Source organism: Schistocerca nitens, chromosome 1 (assembly GCF_023898315.1).
Source record: "Schistocerca nitens isolate TAMUIC-IGC-003100 chromosome 1, iqSchNite1.1, whole genome shotgun sequence".
Classification (NCBI taxonomy): Eukaryota; Metazoa; Arthropoda; class Insecta; order Orthoptera; family Acrididae; genus Schistocerca; species Schistocerca nitens.
In genome coordinates, this window is record NC_064614.1 from 1023188776 (window position 1) to 1023206022 (window position 17247).

A 17247-nucleotide genomic window follows, 5' to 3' on the forward strand; every position below is an offset into this window, starting at 1 on the left:
GAACAACCCCAAAAGTGCCCCACTTGTGACAGGATACTTTCCGGGACTGGATCAGACTCTGAATGTGGCTCTCCAGCAGGGATACGACTTCCTCAAATCCTGCCCTGAAATGAGATCCATCCTTCATGAAACCCTCCCCACTCCACCAAGAGTGTCTTTCCGCCGTCCACCTAACCTTCGTAACCTCTTAGTTCATTCCTATGAAATCCCCAAACCACCTTCCCTACCCTCTGGCTCCTACCCTTGTAACCGACCCCGGTGTAAAACCTGTCCCATGCACCCTCCCACCATCACCTACTCCAGTCCTGTAACCCGGAAGGTGTACACGATCAAAGGCAGAGCCACGTGTGAAAGCACCCACATGATTTACCAACTGACCTGCCTACACTGTGAAGCTTTCTATGTGGGAATGACCAGCAACAAACTGTCCATTCGCATGAATGGACACAGGCAGACAGTGTTTGTTGGTATTGAGGATCACCCTGTGGCTAAACATGCCTTGGTGCACGGCCAGCACATCTTGGCACAGTGTTACACCGTCCGGGTCATCTGGATACTTCCCACTAACACCAACCTGTCAGAACTCCGGAGATGGGAACTTGCCCTTCAGTATATCCTCTCTTCTCGTTATCTGCCAGGCCTCTATCTCCGCTAATTTCAATTTGCCGCCGCTCATACCTCACCTGTCTTTCAACAACATCTTTGCCTCTGTACTTCCGCCTTGACTGTCATCTCTGCACAAACTCTTTGCCTTTACAAATGTCTGCTTGTGTCTGTGTATGTGCGGATGGATATTTGTGTGTGTGTGTGTGTGTGTGTGTGTGTGTGTGTGTGTGTGTGTGTGTGTGTGTGTGCGCGCGCGCGCGCGAGTGTATACCTGTCCTTTATTCCCACTAAGGTAAGTCTTTCCGCTCCCGGGTTTGGAAAGACTCCTTACCCTCTCCCTTAAAACCCACAATCCTTTCGTCTTTCCCTCTCCTTCCCTCTATCAACGTATTTGTTATAGAGCAAAAAATAATCCTGTTAATTGTGGTGAGGAAGCTTTCTGGTTTGGAGGGAGGATTAGGGGTATCTGATACACTACCTCACTAGTGCAGCAATTACAATGCAAACAGTGAGAGAGGGATTTCTTTTGTTCAATGAAGACTAAAGTTACTGAGATTAAATTCATTCGACTCTGTTGTTGAAAGCAGTCTTCTTATTAATAGTAAATATGTATGTAAATATAATTTTGCCATATGGGTACACTACCGTATTTTCTCAAATCTAAGCCGCACCTGGAAAATGAGACTTGAAATCAAGGTAAAAGATTTTCCCGAGTCTAAGCCGCACCTGAAATCTGAGACTCGAAATTTGAGGGGAGAAAAAAGTTTTAGACCGCACCTCCATGTTGAAATAAAGTTGGTCCATTGCAACACGAGACACAATTTAGGTCGAATGGATGAAGATACAGCTACAGTAGTTTGGTTCGAGTCGTAAGCTAAGCAGTTAAGCTTTACCAGGTAGCCATTGCTATGCGTCAGGTGCTCCATCCGTATTTATTGAGGATCCTTCCTTTTTCACGTGCTTCATCTGCATTATTGTACTGTGTCATGCATTGTTTGTCTCATTCTGATAATGAGTGTTTACGACATGTCGCCGCGCGCAGCATGTCTTGCTTTTGTGCACAGGAATTGTATCATTACTGAAACAATGGCAAGAGCCTGCTATTTGTTGTTACACTGCTGCTTTCTTTGATAATGATCAACAAAAACCAAATAATAGACTGCATATGATAGAAAATGTTCTGAACGAGAGTTTAGCGAAAATTTTTCTCCGTTTGAAAATCTTTGCAGACACCTCCTTACTACATTACATTCTGCACATAATTTAGTCATTTTAGATGTAAAAAACTAATCAGTTGCCTGCTTCATTTCTGACTGTATCACTATTCAGCATAAGAATAATACAAATATAAACATGACATGATATATATACTGACACAGAGGTATTGGTGCCAGTATTTACTGTTGTATATACAAAGACAGTAACTTGTTCTCGAAAGAACAGTTACTGTTGATGACCGTGCAGCTTTTCCCTGGAATAAACGATGACTAACTGGCAACCTCAGCTGCCGACAGGTGTTGTTGATATACCAGGGAAAAGCTGCACGGTCATCAACAGTAACTGTTCTTTCGAGAACAAGTTACTGTCTTCGTATATATAGTTAAAGGCTACCCAGCCATTGACCTTCGTCTGTGCGAATGCGCACAGGTTGCCCAAACTCTTACGGGAATTGCCAAAGCGTGCGCGAGTAATGAGTGGTTGGGCAAATGTCTATAAGGTACAATACATATGTAGAATTGTGGACAGTTGGGAATGTGAGTCTCACAGGAAGCGTGCAAGGGATAAGTCCCTGCAGTCGCGCTATTCATCTGTGTCCTCGGTGGCTCAGATGGATAGAGCGTCTGCCATGTAAGCAGGAGATCCCGGGTTCGAGTCCCAGTCGGGGCACACATTTTCAGCTGTCCACATCGAGGCATATCAACAACACCTGTCGGCAGCTGAGGTTGTCAGTTAGTCATCGTTTATTTACTGCTGTGCCTGCAAATCATGCCTGTGTAGCGCTACATATATTCGACGTCAGAAGTTAATTGTGGCAGCACCTACCAACATTTTTCAGGACTTCTGCTTGCTTTGCACTCGATTCTAAGCCGCAGGCGGTTTTTTGGATTACAAAAACCGGAAAAAAAGTGCGGCTTAGATTCAAGTAAATACGGTAAGTGCACCCACAAACCACGGTAAAACTCTACCAACATTATTCTTGTCACCTATCACAGATCCTTGATGCTGTGATCATTTATTAAAAATGAATTTTTTTAAATAGCTTGCATATGATAGATTTCTTCCAGTTTTCAGAGGTGACTTTCCTAACAGTTGCTGACTGGCTTGACTGCAGACAGCGTTTTAGTTTTTTATTGTTATTGCTGGCAGTGTTATCTTTAATTTGGGCCCAAATCAATTTATTGGCTTTTAAAAGCAATGACAAGGTGGCTGGACATGTTTTTGATAGTTCATCAATTTTGTATATGGGGAACTGAGGTATTAGATCCATAAGATCTACATTTTTTTAAATTATCATTAACTTCAATATCCTTTCACTGCTGCCATTCTAGGCCTCTTGTCAGTAGTAACAAATTGGTTGGAAGCGTCATCAAACACTATTGTTGATGGTCTAGGCACATAATAAACAATCATTTTCTCTCAAAGTGGCAGTGGTGTGGACAAGAGCAACATTGAACGTTCCCACTGAGTAACATTTGACAATCCTGCTTCTGACGATATTCACTGTGCCACAGCACACACTAGTAGTAATGTGATCTCCAAGTTTTCTCAGTGTGAATGATTAATGGTGTACAGTCGAGTTGTTGTTTCTATTTTATTCAAATATTATGATAAACAGCTCAGTCATCTTCTTCAGGTTCTGAGAGTTCTGCTGTTGATCAGTTCGGACTCCAACCGGACTATCATTGGCATCAACTGCTATTTATAGTTGCTTGTGAATTCGACACTGTACCGTTATGTTTTACAGAGCCCTGACTGATATTCACATTTTGTTGCTTGTGGTGGCCAGATTTATATAAACTGAGTGCTGGAGCCCAAGCTTTATTTAAATTGTAAACTTCATCCTTCTTTATTAGGTTTTCCATCTTTATTTCAATAGACTCCATAATTACGCTGTCCCAGAAACTAGGCATATGTCTCTTCTGGTCTCTTCATATTTCATATCATGATGATATTCGAGACAGTGCTTGGTGGCAACTTATTTTCTAGGCCTTTTTATTTTGGTTCCCTGCTGACATTCCTTGCATCTTTCCTCAACATATCTAACTGCTTGTGAGCCCCATGTAAGACAGTGGCATGTAAGACAGTGCCACATCCATGGAATGCAGTACACACCTGGCTTTCGGAAACCTAGTTCATCTGTAGCATTACACAGAAGACTTCTTACCTTTGTTGATGGGAGCAAAACACACTGGATATCATGTTTCCATAGGAGTGTACCGATCTTTCCAGATATTGGTCCATCATGGGGTAGATAGCGATTCTTGGCTGCTCTTTCTCTTTCTGTTTCAACGTCTTTCTCAGGTGTTCTTGATTTTGACAGCAATGTCTGACAACAAGAAGTAGTGTGTGTCAACTTTAAGAGGAATAAATAATTATGTCAGTGGCCCCTGGAATAGTGGACATAGTTTTTACAATATTCTGAGTCAAAATATTAACGTACAAAGCTGTATATTTACCTACTAAAATGTACTTTAAACAATGTCAGTGACTAGCTGGACTTAAATATTTATGTATGCAGCAAATATCATAGAGAGGTTTGTTACTGTTTATGTTTATGAGCAGGCAACTTCATTGTATACGAAGATAAACAGGTACTACAAAGATTTAACAACTACCAAAGAAAAAACTTTCCTATCCTACTGGATACTGAGTCCAAAGACTAAAAAGAGGTCACCTGCTTGTAACAGGAATTTCTTTGACCAAGACAATTTGACTCTTAGCCAGCTGTCATTCAGTCAAGATGGTGTACTCAGTAATGAAACAAAGCAGTAGGCTCTGCCAGAAATAGCGACTCTTAGACGATGTGTCTAATTTTGTACTTTAATATGACAGTATGCCATCTTAGGCACTTTATAACACTTGTAAATAAGCATTACAAGCATGGATTGTTATACGGTTATATCGCTTGTTATGTATCTCACTGTTATTGTCTAACCTGCTTTCAGAAAACACTTGGTAATGGCACTTTGAAGCCAAAATCATGATTGTGTAAGTGTAAATGTAACACTGTAAATAAACAACAGTCCAATGGCAGTAATATCTTTTTATTATGACCGTGGCCCTACATTATGAAAAAATTGTTACAAGTGAGTTTTCATGTGTGTCTGCAACTTGACGTGTCTTCTTTGTGGTAAGTAGCAATCTATCTTTTCCTACATTGCAGACTTCTTTATTTGAAACACTTCAGTTCAGTGGCAAATTTTAATTTGGTCACCATGGACATTATCAAGTGACAACACACAAAATTTTACGTTTCTCAGAGGTGAAATTTGTTAGTTGACAATGAAATAAAGTATTTGTTTCTAATAGACAAACAACCAGCTCTATAAAAATGACTTCTTTCAGAAAATAACGAAGTCTTCAAAAATATAAGGAAAAGATAGATATGACACACTGAGTTGCAGACAGGCACAACAAAAAGACATTTGCACATTAGCTTTTGGTGAAAGCCTTTGTCAAAAAGGAAACACACACTCATTCATTCACACAAGCAAACAACCTCCCTCCCCCCCTCCCTCCCTTCCCCCTCCCTCCCTCCCTCCCCCGTCTCGCTCGCTCCCTCCCTCCTCCCTCCACCCTCCCCCGTCTCGCTCGCTCGCTCCCTCCCTCTCTCCGTTTCTTACATTTACTTGGTTGTAGTTTATATTTCTGTGTTTTTGATGTTTTCACCACCACCACCATTCTATATGCAAAGATATAGCTCCCATCAAATATTTGACAGAATGCAACGGTTCATTTTGTTTGCTAATATTTAGCTTGGAATCACTTTGTTGGTGCATGTTTATTCATATAAATTCCTCATTGCTGTTAGTTTCCTAGTGGTAAGCTATCCTGTTAGTGGATTTGAGTCGGCATTATCAACCAAAAAGATACAATGAGAGATATCTGAAAGCTAAAAACTATGTGCCTCTCTCTCTCTCTCTCTCTCTCTCTCTCTCTCTCTCTCTCTCCCTCTCCGTCCCCCCCCCCCGTCCTCCCTCCCTCCCACCCCGTAACAGACCCCTTTTAAGATGAATGAAAAATAAAAGTATTTTGAAGTTTTTGTATTGATTTCAGGTATGCAGGTGCTCCCCAAAGTTCTGGTGGGCCTCCAGCAGTTGTTAGCGGTGCTTCGCCTGGTCCTCGACCTCAGCAAGGCCCTCAGTCATTTTCAGGGCAAGAATATGGTCAGCAGCAAGGTGGATACATGCAGCCACGTTTCATGCAGCAGTCTGCTGCTGTTGGTGGAAATCCTTACAGCAAGGGCAGTGCCTATAATCGCCCATCATCGCAGCCAGGCTATCAATAAATTGTCTATGTTTTTGGATCACATACTGTATTGCAGCACGTTCCTATTATAAAATTGTTTATTAGTTGGGCATTTTTTCCTTGCAATGTACTCGTATGTGCAATTATGCTCAGTAATTATGTCCTGCATGTACAGTATAGTCCCAATAAAATTGTTTAATATGTTTAGATTTTTATACTACTGCATGTATAATCTCTATTTTTGTTTGTATCTGCAAAAGAAGATTACTAATATAGTTATATGTCAAGTAATTAGGTTTTACAATTGAACTTGATACATTGCTTATGTATTGAAATTTTTCATAACATTGAGTAACTTCCTGTTAATTAGTAAATTATATTTCCATTACTGTACAGTTTTTTTTCTAAAGATGAGCGAAAAGTGAATAATTTAGAAAGGCAAAATGCTTATTTTGCATTACAACTTGATTATCCTGAAACTTATTCTCCTCTGACATACCTTGCAACGATATTACCAAGGAGACCATAGTGTAAGGTCATTGATGAATGTAGGCCTTCTGCACATCAGTTGGGTAGAAGTAATTTGCCCCTCAATTTTGAATAACAGTATCACCCTTATGCAAAAGTAATTGGTCTGAAAAATGTGCTTTTTAATTAATAATGTAGCTTTTTGGGTGTTGATAAAAGAATTCAAAATCAACAATGCTGGAAAAGACAGATTTCTGTAAAGACATGTTAAGTTGCAGACAGGAAAAATTAAGACACTTAAATAAAGCTTTCGGCCACAGCCTTCATCAGTAAAAGAAAAACACACACGATTCGTACACACAAGCAAGCACACCTCTGCACACAATTGCCAACTCCAACATCTCAGGCCGGAAAGCAACTATTGTAAGAAAAGTGTAAATGTCAGCATTTTGGGTGAGTTTTTGTTATATGGGTATTAGGCTATAGTCTAAGGCAAGTTCCTGTACCTAATGCTGAAAAATATCTAGGCTATAAAGATGCTGTTAGAATTTCCAAATTAACTTAAGTTTGAAACTTGTCTTTATAGACTGCAATTATTTTTCTATCATTGTGAGAGTAAACATTAGGTGCAAAACCTGCCTTGGACCACAGTCTAATACCGACAAAGTCTGCATTGTATGTAACATTTGCTTGCCCTGTAAGCTACTTTAAGATTGTGTAATAAGTGTAATATAAATTTTGTTGCTAGCAGAGACATTTTGTGCTTTAACATTTATTATAATTTATGTTGAAAGGTGCTGAATATTAGTAGTATTGTAAAACAGGCCTACATAGCTTAAATAATGTGGACTACCATTTCTCATTTAAGCTATGAAGTGAAATTCTTGGTGGCAGCTACTTTAATGATGACCACCACAACTTGCAGTATATGATGCAGCAGACTTGACATTAACATGAAAAATGTGTAATGATTGTTATTTGATAAATAAAGTACAATTTTTGTATAATTGGCTTTTATTACTTTCACATAAAGTGAAGTAACGTGGTTATTAAGATGATACACATGTTCAGAACGAGCGAGGTTCAAACTGCCATTCAGACATCCCCCAGGGGGCTCATGCTTCTTTTGTGAATTTACGCGTGGCACACATGGGGCCCCAAGCTATTGCAGCTCATTCTTCATTCCCTAGCTGGTTTTCCTTCTCCCTGACCCCTCCCTCCCTAGCCTTGCTCCTTCCCCTTTGCCACCTCCATCCCTTCTCTCAGTGTTTTCTTTATGTCGACATGGCTATTCCCCTGGTTTCCTGTATTGATTGCAATTCATTCCTTTTGCTTGTTTTTTTCACCATTTTGGCATTTCGGTCCCCACTTGAGGTTTGATCTCCACTTAAAAATTTCCTGTTTTTAATATGAGCCATATGGGGAAGAACTCCCTCCCTAGCATCTAAAGTGTGTATTCCTCTCACTGTAACCCCCCTTCCACCTTGCTCGGTCACCAGCATGTGTAGCCAGTCCATGTGGTGGGGCTGTTATGTACCCATATGGATGAGCCCCCTGAAAACACAGGGATCACACTACTGATACCTGAGCTGTTCCCTCCCTGTTTATGCCAGTGAGTGGTTGCTTGTCTTCTTGGAGCATTGGAACTCCTGGCAATGGCCGCCATGCCAGATGACCCTTGCTGTGGCTGTATGGTGCCCATGGGGAGAGCCCCAGGTGGGAGTGGGTGGTATCAGGGCGGATGATTGGCACATGAAGCGTATCAATCTGCAAAAACCTGGTCATTCTCACACAGATGTCTCTTTGAATGGTGAAGGATCCTTAAATGCTGTCTCGTATGACCCGGCAGCCTTCCCTTCCCTGGCTACCCCATAGGAGGAGCGCCAGGCTCGCCGTCTTGGGCTGAAACCTTTTCCCCATTACCTCATCTGAACTAATACGGATGGGGACACATTCACCCCCACAAAGCCATTGTTTTTCATGGAAACTATCGAGTACAGGTTTGGTGAAGTGGAGTCTATTAGTAAGATGTGGTCAGGCTCCCTGTTGATCAAAGCTTCTTCTGCCACACAGTCCGCAGCTCTTTGTGCCTGTGATCATCTTGGCAACGTCCCAGTGTCTAACACTCATCACCAGTCTGTGATAATGGTCCAGGGAGTCATCCTGCAAACTGATGAGGAACTCCAGGCTAATCTGGAGGGGCGTGGCGTTCATTTTGTTCGACGTGTGCAGAAGGGTTGCAAAAACAACCCCACCAATACTGACTTTCGAGGGGGATACAGATGTGACATGAAGCCGTACATCACTCCATCTATGCGATGCTTTCATTGCGTCCGTTTAGGGCAAATGTCTTCCCGCTGTACGGTAGACCCTTTGTGTGGTGACTGTGGCCACCCCATCCATGAGGGAACCCCTTGTGTTCTGCCGCCTGTGTGTGTTAATTGTGCTGACCTCCCCTCACTCACCGGACTGCCTGGCTTAAAAGAGAGAAAAGAAGATACAAAAATATAAGTCCCAGGATCGCCTGTCTTACGGTGAGGCTCGCCAAAAGTATGAGAGACTCCATCCAGTGTCACTATCTTCCATTTTTGCCTTTGTTTCTTCCTTTCCTACTCCTCCTCCTCCTCTTCCTCTTCCTCTTCCTCTTCCTCTTCCTCTTCCTCTTCCTCCTCCTCCTCCTCCTCCTACTCGTATTCCCTCGTCCTTACCCCAGCCCCGCCCCACTCTCCCCTTCTCCCCTGCCGTTTCCATGACCTCTCATCAGGGAGTCACCACCCCCCCCCCCCTATCCCAGCCGAAGAAGTGACCCCCTTGTTCGGCATCTGCCAGTGATTGGGCTCCCTCCTGGGAACCCTCTCCATGGCATCTCTCAGGCCAGAAGACTGTTACCACCACTCGGCCATGAGGCTCATCATCTGTGGCCCCCAAGGTTGCCCGCCCTCTTTCGGTTCCCGATCTAGCAGACACCTGTACTCCCCCTGTGTCCTGTCCTCCTCCACCTCAGAAAGATAAGAAGAAGAAACATAAATCCCAAGAGAAGGCATCTCTGGCGCCCTCAGTTGTGCCAATTCCCCTCTTGCAACCTGAGTCTTACATTTATGGATGTCACCCCATCCTTGTTGATGACAACTACTGACCAAGTGACCTGACCTCCTCCTCGGCTCCTTCGTTCCTACCTTGGACTCGTGCCACACAATCATCCCGTGGAACTGCAATGGCTACTATTGTCACCTAACAGAAATGCAACGTCTTGCCTCCTCTTTTTCTGAGTTCTGTCTTGCTCTCCAAGAAACGCGTTTCCATGACGACCAGTCTCCCACTTTACATGGTTATCAGGCATTCTGTTGGAACCATGCTGCCCCTGGGATAGCATCTAGTGAGGTCTGCACTTTGGTTCACTCCGATGTACTTAGTGACTGGATCCCTCAATGTGCCACCTTGGAAGTGATAGCAGTTAGAATGCAAATGACTCCGACAATCACTGTTTGCAGTGTCTACCTCCCTCAAGGTAGGCCAGTTGCTTATCTTGCGCTATCTACCTTACTTCAGCAACTCCCACCCCCGTTTCTCCTCCTTTTCAGTGCCCACCATTCACTGTGGGGGAGTGTTACATCAATGGCTCGGGGTGTCCTAATTGACCAACTTATCACGGACTTCGAATTGTGTCTCCTCAACGATGGTTCCCCTACACACTTTAGTGCCGCTCATGTTATCTTCTCTGCTATCAATCTCGCGATCTGCTTCCCTGCAGTGACCACTTCCCAGTGACACTTTAGTTTCCCTGCTGCTGCCAGGCAGACAGGCCCCCATGTTAGGCTTTCCGCAGGGCCAATTGGCCTTTATACATGTCTGCTGTCCGCTTTGACACCTCCCTGTCGAATTCCATTGATGTAGCCGTGCAAGGCATCTCTGCCACTCTTCTTCATGCTGCTGGCACTGCTGTCCCTCTACCCACAGGGCTCCGTCATCATAGGGCGGTACCGTGGTGGACCAAGGACGTCGGAATCGCTGTCCGGGACCACAGATGGGTGCTGCAGTGGTTTAAGTGACACCCCTCCCAGACCAACCTCCTCCACTTTTAAACGTCTTCCTGCTAAGGCTTGTTACATTATGAAGTGGAATAAAAAGGAATGCTGGGAGCGTTATGTTTCCTCCCTGGGGCATATGCCTTTTTATCGCGGGTTTGGTCGAAGGTCCGTAGCGTTCTGGGTCACCAGCAACAGACAAATGTCCAGGGTCTGAACATCCAAGGAGCTCTGTGCACTGATCCATTGGTCCTTACACAACACCTTGCGACACACTTTGTGATGGCATCGTCATCCGCTTCCTATCCTCCTGCCTTTCTCCAGCAGAATTGCAGAGTTGAACTGACCCCCTCCATTTCATCCCACACAGCGTTGAGTCCTGCAATGCTCCTGTCACTGAATGGGAAGTGGTGCAGGCTCTTGTCTCTTCATGAGACACAGCCACAGGGCCAGGCTCCATTCACAATCAGATGATTCAACACTTGGACATTCCCCAGAGGCAAGAGCTCCTCGGGGTCTTCAATAACATCTGCCTCACGGGTGCTTTTCTGTCACAATAACGAGACAGTATAGTTATCCCCATCCTTAAGCCTGGGAAAATCCCAACATCTCTTGACAGCTATTGTCGCATTAGCCTTACTAATGTGCTTTGTAAACTGCTTGAAAGGATGGTCAACTCCAGATTATGTTGGGTACTTGAATCTCAGGGCCTTTTGTCACCATATCAGTGTGGCTTCCGGGCAGGGCGATCTCCAACTGACCATTTACTCCGATTGGAATCAGCCATCCGACAGGCTTTTGCTCATCGCCAGCACCTTGTTACAGTGTTTATTGACCTACATAAGGCGTATGACATGGCTTGGCACCATCACATTTTAATTAGCCTTCATGACTGGGGCTTCCGTGATCCCCTTCTGATTTTTATCTGCAAGTTTTTATCTTACCGACTCTTTCAGGTTCGAGTTGGCACTTCTCAGATTCAGGAGAATGGTATTCCACAGGGTTCTGTGCTAAGTGTCACGCTCTTCCTCATTGCCATAAATGGGCTTGTGACCTCTGTTGGGCTTCTGATTACACCGGCGTTGTATGTTGACGATTTTTGAATCTGGTGCAGCTCCCACTCAGCTTCTGCTGAGCACCAGCTCCAAGGTGCCATCCGATGGGCCTCTACATGGGCCACCACCCATGGCTTCCAGTTTTCCTCCTCCAAATTGCGGGTTATGAATTTTTGTCGTTGACCCACAGTACACCCCGATCCAAAACTTGACTTAGGCAGCGAGCGTAGACCCGTTTCTTAGGCCTTATTCTTGATAAAAAGCTGACATGGCTGCCCAACATTCGCCACCTAAAGACTACATGCAGGCAAAAGCTTAATGCTCTCCACCTCCTGGCCCACACATCTTGGGGTGCAGACTGTTACACTCTTCTCCATCTTTACTGTGCTCTGGTTTTGTCCAGACTCGATTATGGTATTCAGGTTTAAGACTCAGCAGCTCCTTCCACTTTGAAACTCCTTGACCCTGTCCATCATTGTGGAGTGCGTCTGGCTATTGGTGCCTTTCGCACTAGCCCTGTTGATGGTCTCCTCACAGAAGCAGGGATTCCCCCTCTACACATCCGACGGAACCAACTCCTTGTTTCTTATGCAGTCGCCATTCGCCAATTCCCTGACCATCCTGTATACGCTGTGCTCTTCGTCAATGAGGGGTGTCTCCCTCCTAACAACTGCCCACAGGTGGGATTGCCGGTTGGCATGCGTCTCGCTACCCTCTGCTGGGATCTCCATCTGCACTCACTGGACTATGCCCCGTGTCTTTCCTCCCGTTACCCCCCCCCCCACCCCCACCCTTGCGTGGTGCCTAGACCACGGATTAGGACCACTCTCTTCCATTGTCCTAAGGTCTATTTTGCTCCAGTGGTTTACCGGCGTCTTGTATGTGCCATCTTTGCAGAGTTCCAGGGCGCTATCATCCTTTACACTGATGGTTCTAAGACTACTGATAAGGTGGGATACACTTTCACATCTCCTACCAGCTTCGAGCTCCATTTATTGCCAGGATCATGTAGTTTATTAACAGCAGAGCTTCCAGCCATTTATAGGGCCCTCCTTTTTGTTTCTGAGGTCTGTCTCCATAGTGTTTTAATTTGTTCTGACTCCATGAGCAGCCTTCAGGCTATCGATCGATACCACTCTAGTCACCCCTTTGGTCTCTGCCATCCATCATGACCTTCTGCCCTTGAGCGTGCCACCTGTTCAGTCGTCTTTCTCTGGGTCCCGAGTCATGTGGGAATCCCAGGGAATGAATTGGCTAGAGAAGAGGATACTTACCCCTCTTTTCCTTTCACGATTCCAGCTGCGGATCTACGTCAAGTCGCTCTTTGCCCAGTAGTTGAATGCCATCTGGAGTGCTACTGCTCATAGTAATAAACTCCGCACAATCAGGGCGTCAACTGCAGTTTTGGGGCACTTCTTTCCACCCCTCTCGGAAGGAGTCCACTGTTTTGTGTTGTTTATGCATTGGCCGTACCCGGTTCACCCATTGTTTCCTCCTAAGTAACGACCCACCCACACAATGTGGTTGTGGCGCCAGACTGACGATATTTCACATACTGGTGGCGTGTCCCCTTCTTTCGACCCTTCGTGCTGAGTATAGTCTTCCTGCTTCCTTAAATTTAATATTAGCAGACAATCCATGGATGGTAGACCTGGTCCTCTGTTTCCCGTGAAAGTGGTTTTTATTTGCAGATATAAAGTTCTCCTTTCGTCTTGGACCAGAAGCGAGCTGGTTGTGATAGGGACTCCTTTTGTAGTCTTCACAGTCTGTGACCACATGACTGATCTCCCCCCCCCCCCCCCCCCCCCTTTTCCTCCAGTTTTTAGATTTGGTGTAACCTTTTCTGCTTATACTGTGTGTGTTTAATGTTCACTCTTTTATAATTTGACTCATCTGACTGAATCCATTCACTTTTAGCAGACTCTTTCTTATGTAAACCCCCTTGGAATCGCGGGACTGATGACCTTTCCGTTTGGTCTCATGCACTCCCAATTAATCAGTCAATCAGACATCATCATATTGACTGCTCCAGTTGCTAATCTGTCCTACCCATGTCTTTACATGAATGTTTAGGTGTCATGTCTTTATATCCAATCCGGTGTTAGTTTTTATAACTTGATTTTTCCCAAAGGCATGCAGCTTTACTGTATGGTTAAATGATGATGGCGTCCTCTTGGGTAAAATAGCTCCTCATTTGGATCTCCAGGTGGGGACTACTCGGGAGGATGGCGTTCAGGGAAAACAAAACTGGCCTTCTACAGATTGGAGTGTGGAATGTCATACCCCTTACCTGGGCAGGAAGGTTAGAAAATTTAGAAAAGGGAAATGGATAGGTTTAAGTTAGATATAGAGATAGAGATCGGATGGAAAACCAGTCCTAAACAAAGAAGGGAAAGCAGAAAGTAGAGAGGATATAAAATTTAGACTGGTAATGACAAGGAAATCGTTTCTGAACAAGAGAAATTTGTTAACATTGAGTATAGATTTAAGTGTCAGGAAGACGTTTGTTCCTGAAAGTATTTGTATGGAGTGTAGCCATGTATGGAAGTGAAACGTGGATGATAAATAGTTTAGACAACAAGAGAACAGAAGCTTTCGATATTTGGTGCTACAGAAGAATGCTGAAGATTAGGTGGGTAGATCACATAACTAATGAGGAGGTACTGAATATAATTGGGGGAAGAGGAATTTGTGGCACAACTTGACTAGAAGAAGAGATCAGTTGGTAGGATATGTTCTGAGGCATCAAGGAATCACCAATTTAGTATTGGAGGGCAGTGTGGAGGGTAAAAATTGTAGAGGGAGACCAAGAGATGAATACTTCAAGCAGATTCAGAAGAATGTAGGTTGCAGTAGGTACTGGGAGATGATGAAGCTTGCACAGGATGGAGTGGCATGGAGAGCTGTGTAAAACCAGTCTATGAACTGAAGACCACAACACCACCACATAATTAGTCCTAAGCAGATGATACAAGCATTGTTGTCAAGCAAAGAATTATCACAGGAAAAATAGTAAAATATGCTTTTGCTAAAGATATTGCCTATTTGTTAAGCAAATGAGCTATGAAGAGCTTTTCTTCTGTGGTGAGCCACAGCCTCTAAGTGTTTAACAAAAGAATCCATTGTCTGTTGTAGGCTGTATTAAAATCATGTTATTAGCTAATTTTGACTGTGAGCCATGATCAAGCTCCTGAAATAAACCAATGTGGAAGAACATTACATGTCTTCATGGATCATCATGTATAACTCATGTAGGCATGTAACATTCTTCCATGTTGGTTTATTTTAGGTTCTCGATAATGGATCATGGTCGAAATTAGCTAATAGCACTATTTTAATAAAGCACAATAGAGCCTACAACAGACAGTGTGTTCATTTATTAAATAAATGAGCTTGCTTCAAACTTTTAAAAACATTAAAGTGATGTACCAACAAAAGTAACACACAGTTCTTAGTTCTTGGACATACATATTGATGAAAACTTAAGAATAGAAAGACCACATAGCAGACATGTTGAAATGCTTAGACTTAGCCATTGTTCTCATAAGAGTAACGGCAAACTTCCTGAAAACCAGTAAGTTACCATATTTTCATTTAATGGTACTCTACAGATTACATAGTTTTAAGACACTAATAACTTCCAACTTCAGCAAAAACTGTTTACAGCGCAAAAGAAAATAATTAGAATTGTATGTGGGTTCACACACTTACATCGCACAGGGGTCTTAAACCTTTAACACCATTGATATTAATATTATATGGATTCACATAGTATGGAATGTTCCACACAACTGAGCTCCACTGTATACGAAAGTAATATGTCAGTGAGAGGATGCACGACGTGTAACCAGAAGCAATGAAATAAAAGTACGTGTTTCCCATTCTTTCATTAGATCTGAGCTTTGGAGTGGTGCTATCTATGTTAGAAGTATGTGTTTCTGTAGATCGTTATTTTTAGCTTATAAATTACTGCTTATCACTTTTGACATGAAATATGGTTTTAATTTTACATACGTACCAAAGGCAAGTAGGTGTGTGTTGCTACAGCACTCTTAAAAGAAACATCCAGCTATGCTCAAAAACCAAAAAATGCTTTTCCACTATTTTCTACATAACTATTGATATTCAGTTTTATTTTATAAATATGTCATTACATTATTATAGCTATAATTTTATTGTTTTATTTCATTACTAACTGAGGGTATAGACGTAGAAGAAAATGTAAGAGAAATGTGACTGGGATTCATTACTTCAATAAAGGGGTTCTGAATATACGTTACTTCATTCAAAAGACATCACCAGAAAATCGAGGAAAACAGGAAATAAGAAACAGAAACTTTGATTGGCTGGGTTACATTTTGTACCACTATGTTGACAATATTGAATAGCTTATAAATTTTCTTTCATCTCTTAGTATGGGCACACATTCATTAGGCTGTCATATAATGGGCCTCACAATGAGGCTCAATTTCATTGGACCATCAAAGGGCAGGCCTCATAGTGAGGGAACGCTGTTGTCTGTCGATCAGGTGATGGGTCTTGAGTTTAAGCAACTGGGAATACTAACTGCAGTCTCAGTGATAATTTATTCATTAATGAAACTTGTCAAAAATCTACTGCAGTTTGAGAGTAATAGGGGTATTACACATACAGTACTAGAAGGAATAATGGTCTGCACTTTCCTCCAGTGAGTGAAATTTTGGCTCACAAAGGAGTGAAATACATGCCTTAAAAGTCTTTGACAATCTCCACATAAAAATAAAATGTCTGAGAGCCATCATAAATGTTTTCAAATGTAAATTTGTTTCTTTTTAACAGTTTTCTCTATACCATGGATGAATTCTTAAATAGAAATAAGAAGTCAAATACAAACCTATAAAAAATGGAAACTCCAGGTAGGAATATCAACAATGTAGGAAAAGGTAGATTTCTACTTATAGAAAAGAAGACACGTCAAGTTGCAGACAGGCACAATTAAAAATACACTCACATTTAGCTTTTGGCCACGTCGTTCATCAGTAAACACACACACGTGTGTAAACTTGACATGTCTTCTTTAGTACGTTGTCATCTTTATCTTTTCCTACGTGTTGATAAACCTATAAACAATCCATACGTTGCCTAGGGATGGTGATTGTCACTGAAACAACTGGATTTTGGTTATATAGTTTTTTTCTATTCCAATTTAACATGACTGTTAAAACCGCTCAAGATAACCTGTTCCTGAAACAACCAATTTTCGATTTTTTATTCCTGTAATAAATATAGAAATTGAACAAAGACTGCAAAATTTTGGCTCTCTCAGTTTCAAGACACACAGAATCAAAATATTAAATAGGCAACTAAAAGAAAACTTAGTCCATCCACCATTTGCTGTTTTTCTCAAAAAGTGGTAAGTGGTTGAATACTACAAAAATTGCTTGTATTCTCCTGCTGATTCTAATTTTTTTCAATCTCTGCTCAAAAACCATTTTGTAATTGTGGATCATACCGTTATTTGGGCATTATGAATAGTCACTGCTAAAGGGTGAAAACAGTTTGAATATCTCTGTTTTTTTGTGTTAATGTGTCTATTTTCTTGGACTAAAAGCTGATGAACGCATATTACGTAGATATAGGCAACA

At 42.6% G+C, this 17247-nt stretch overlaps 1 protein-coding gene across 1 annotated transcript in view; it reads left to right on the forward strand.

The window, feature by feature from the left end:
- The window catches only part of LOC126196391 (protein TFG-like), a 53353-nt gene extending 45803 nt beyond the window's left edge, over positions 1–7550 (forward strand). Inside the window, exon 7 of the mRNA XM_049934561.1 lies at positions 5884–7550. Coding sequence (XP_049790518.1) covers positions 5884–6115 — 232 coding nt within the window. The 3' untranslated portion in view covers positions 6116–7550. The remainder of the gene's footprint in view (positions 1–5883) is intronic.
- The last annotated feature ends 9697 nt before the right edge of the window (positions 7551–17247 follow it).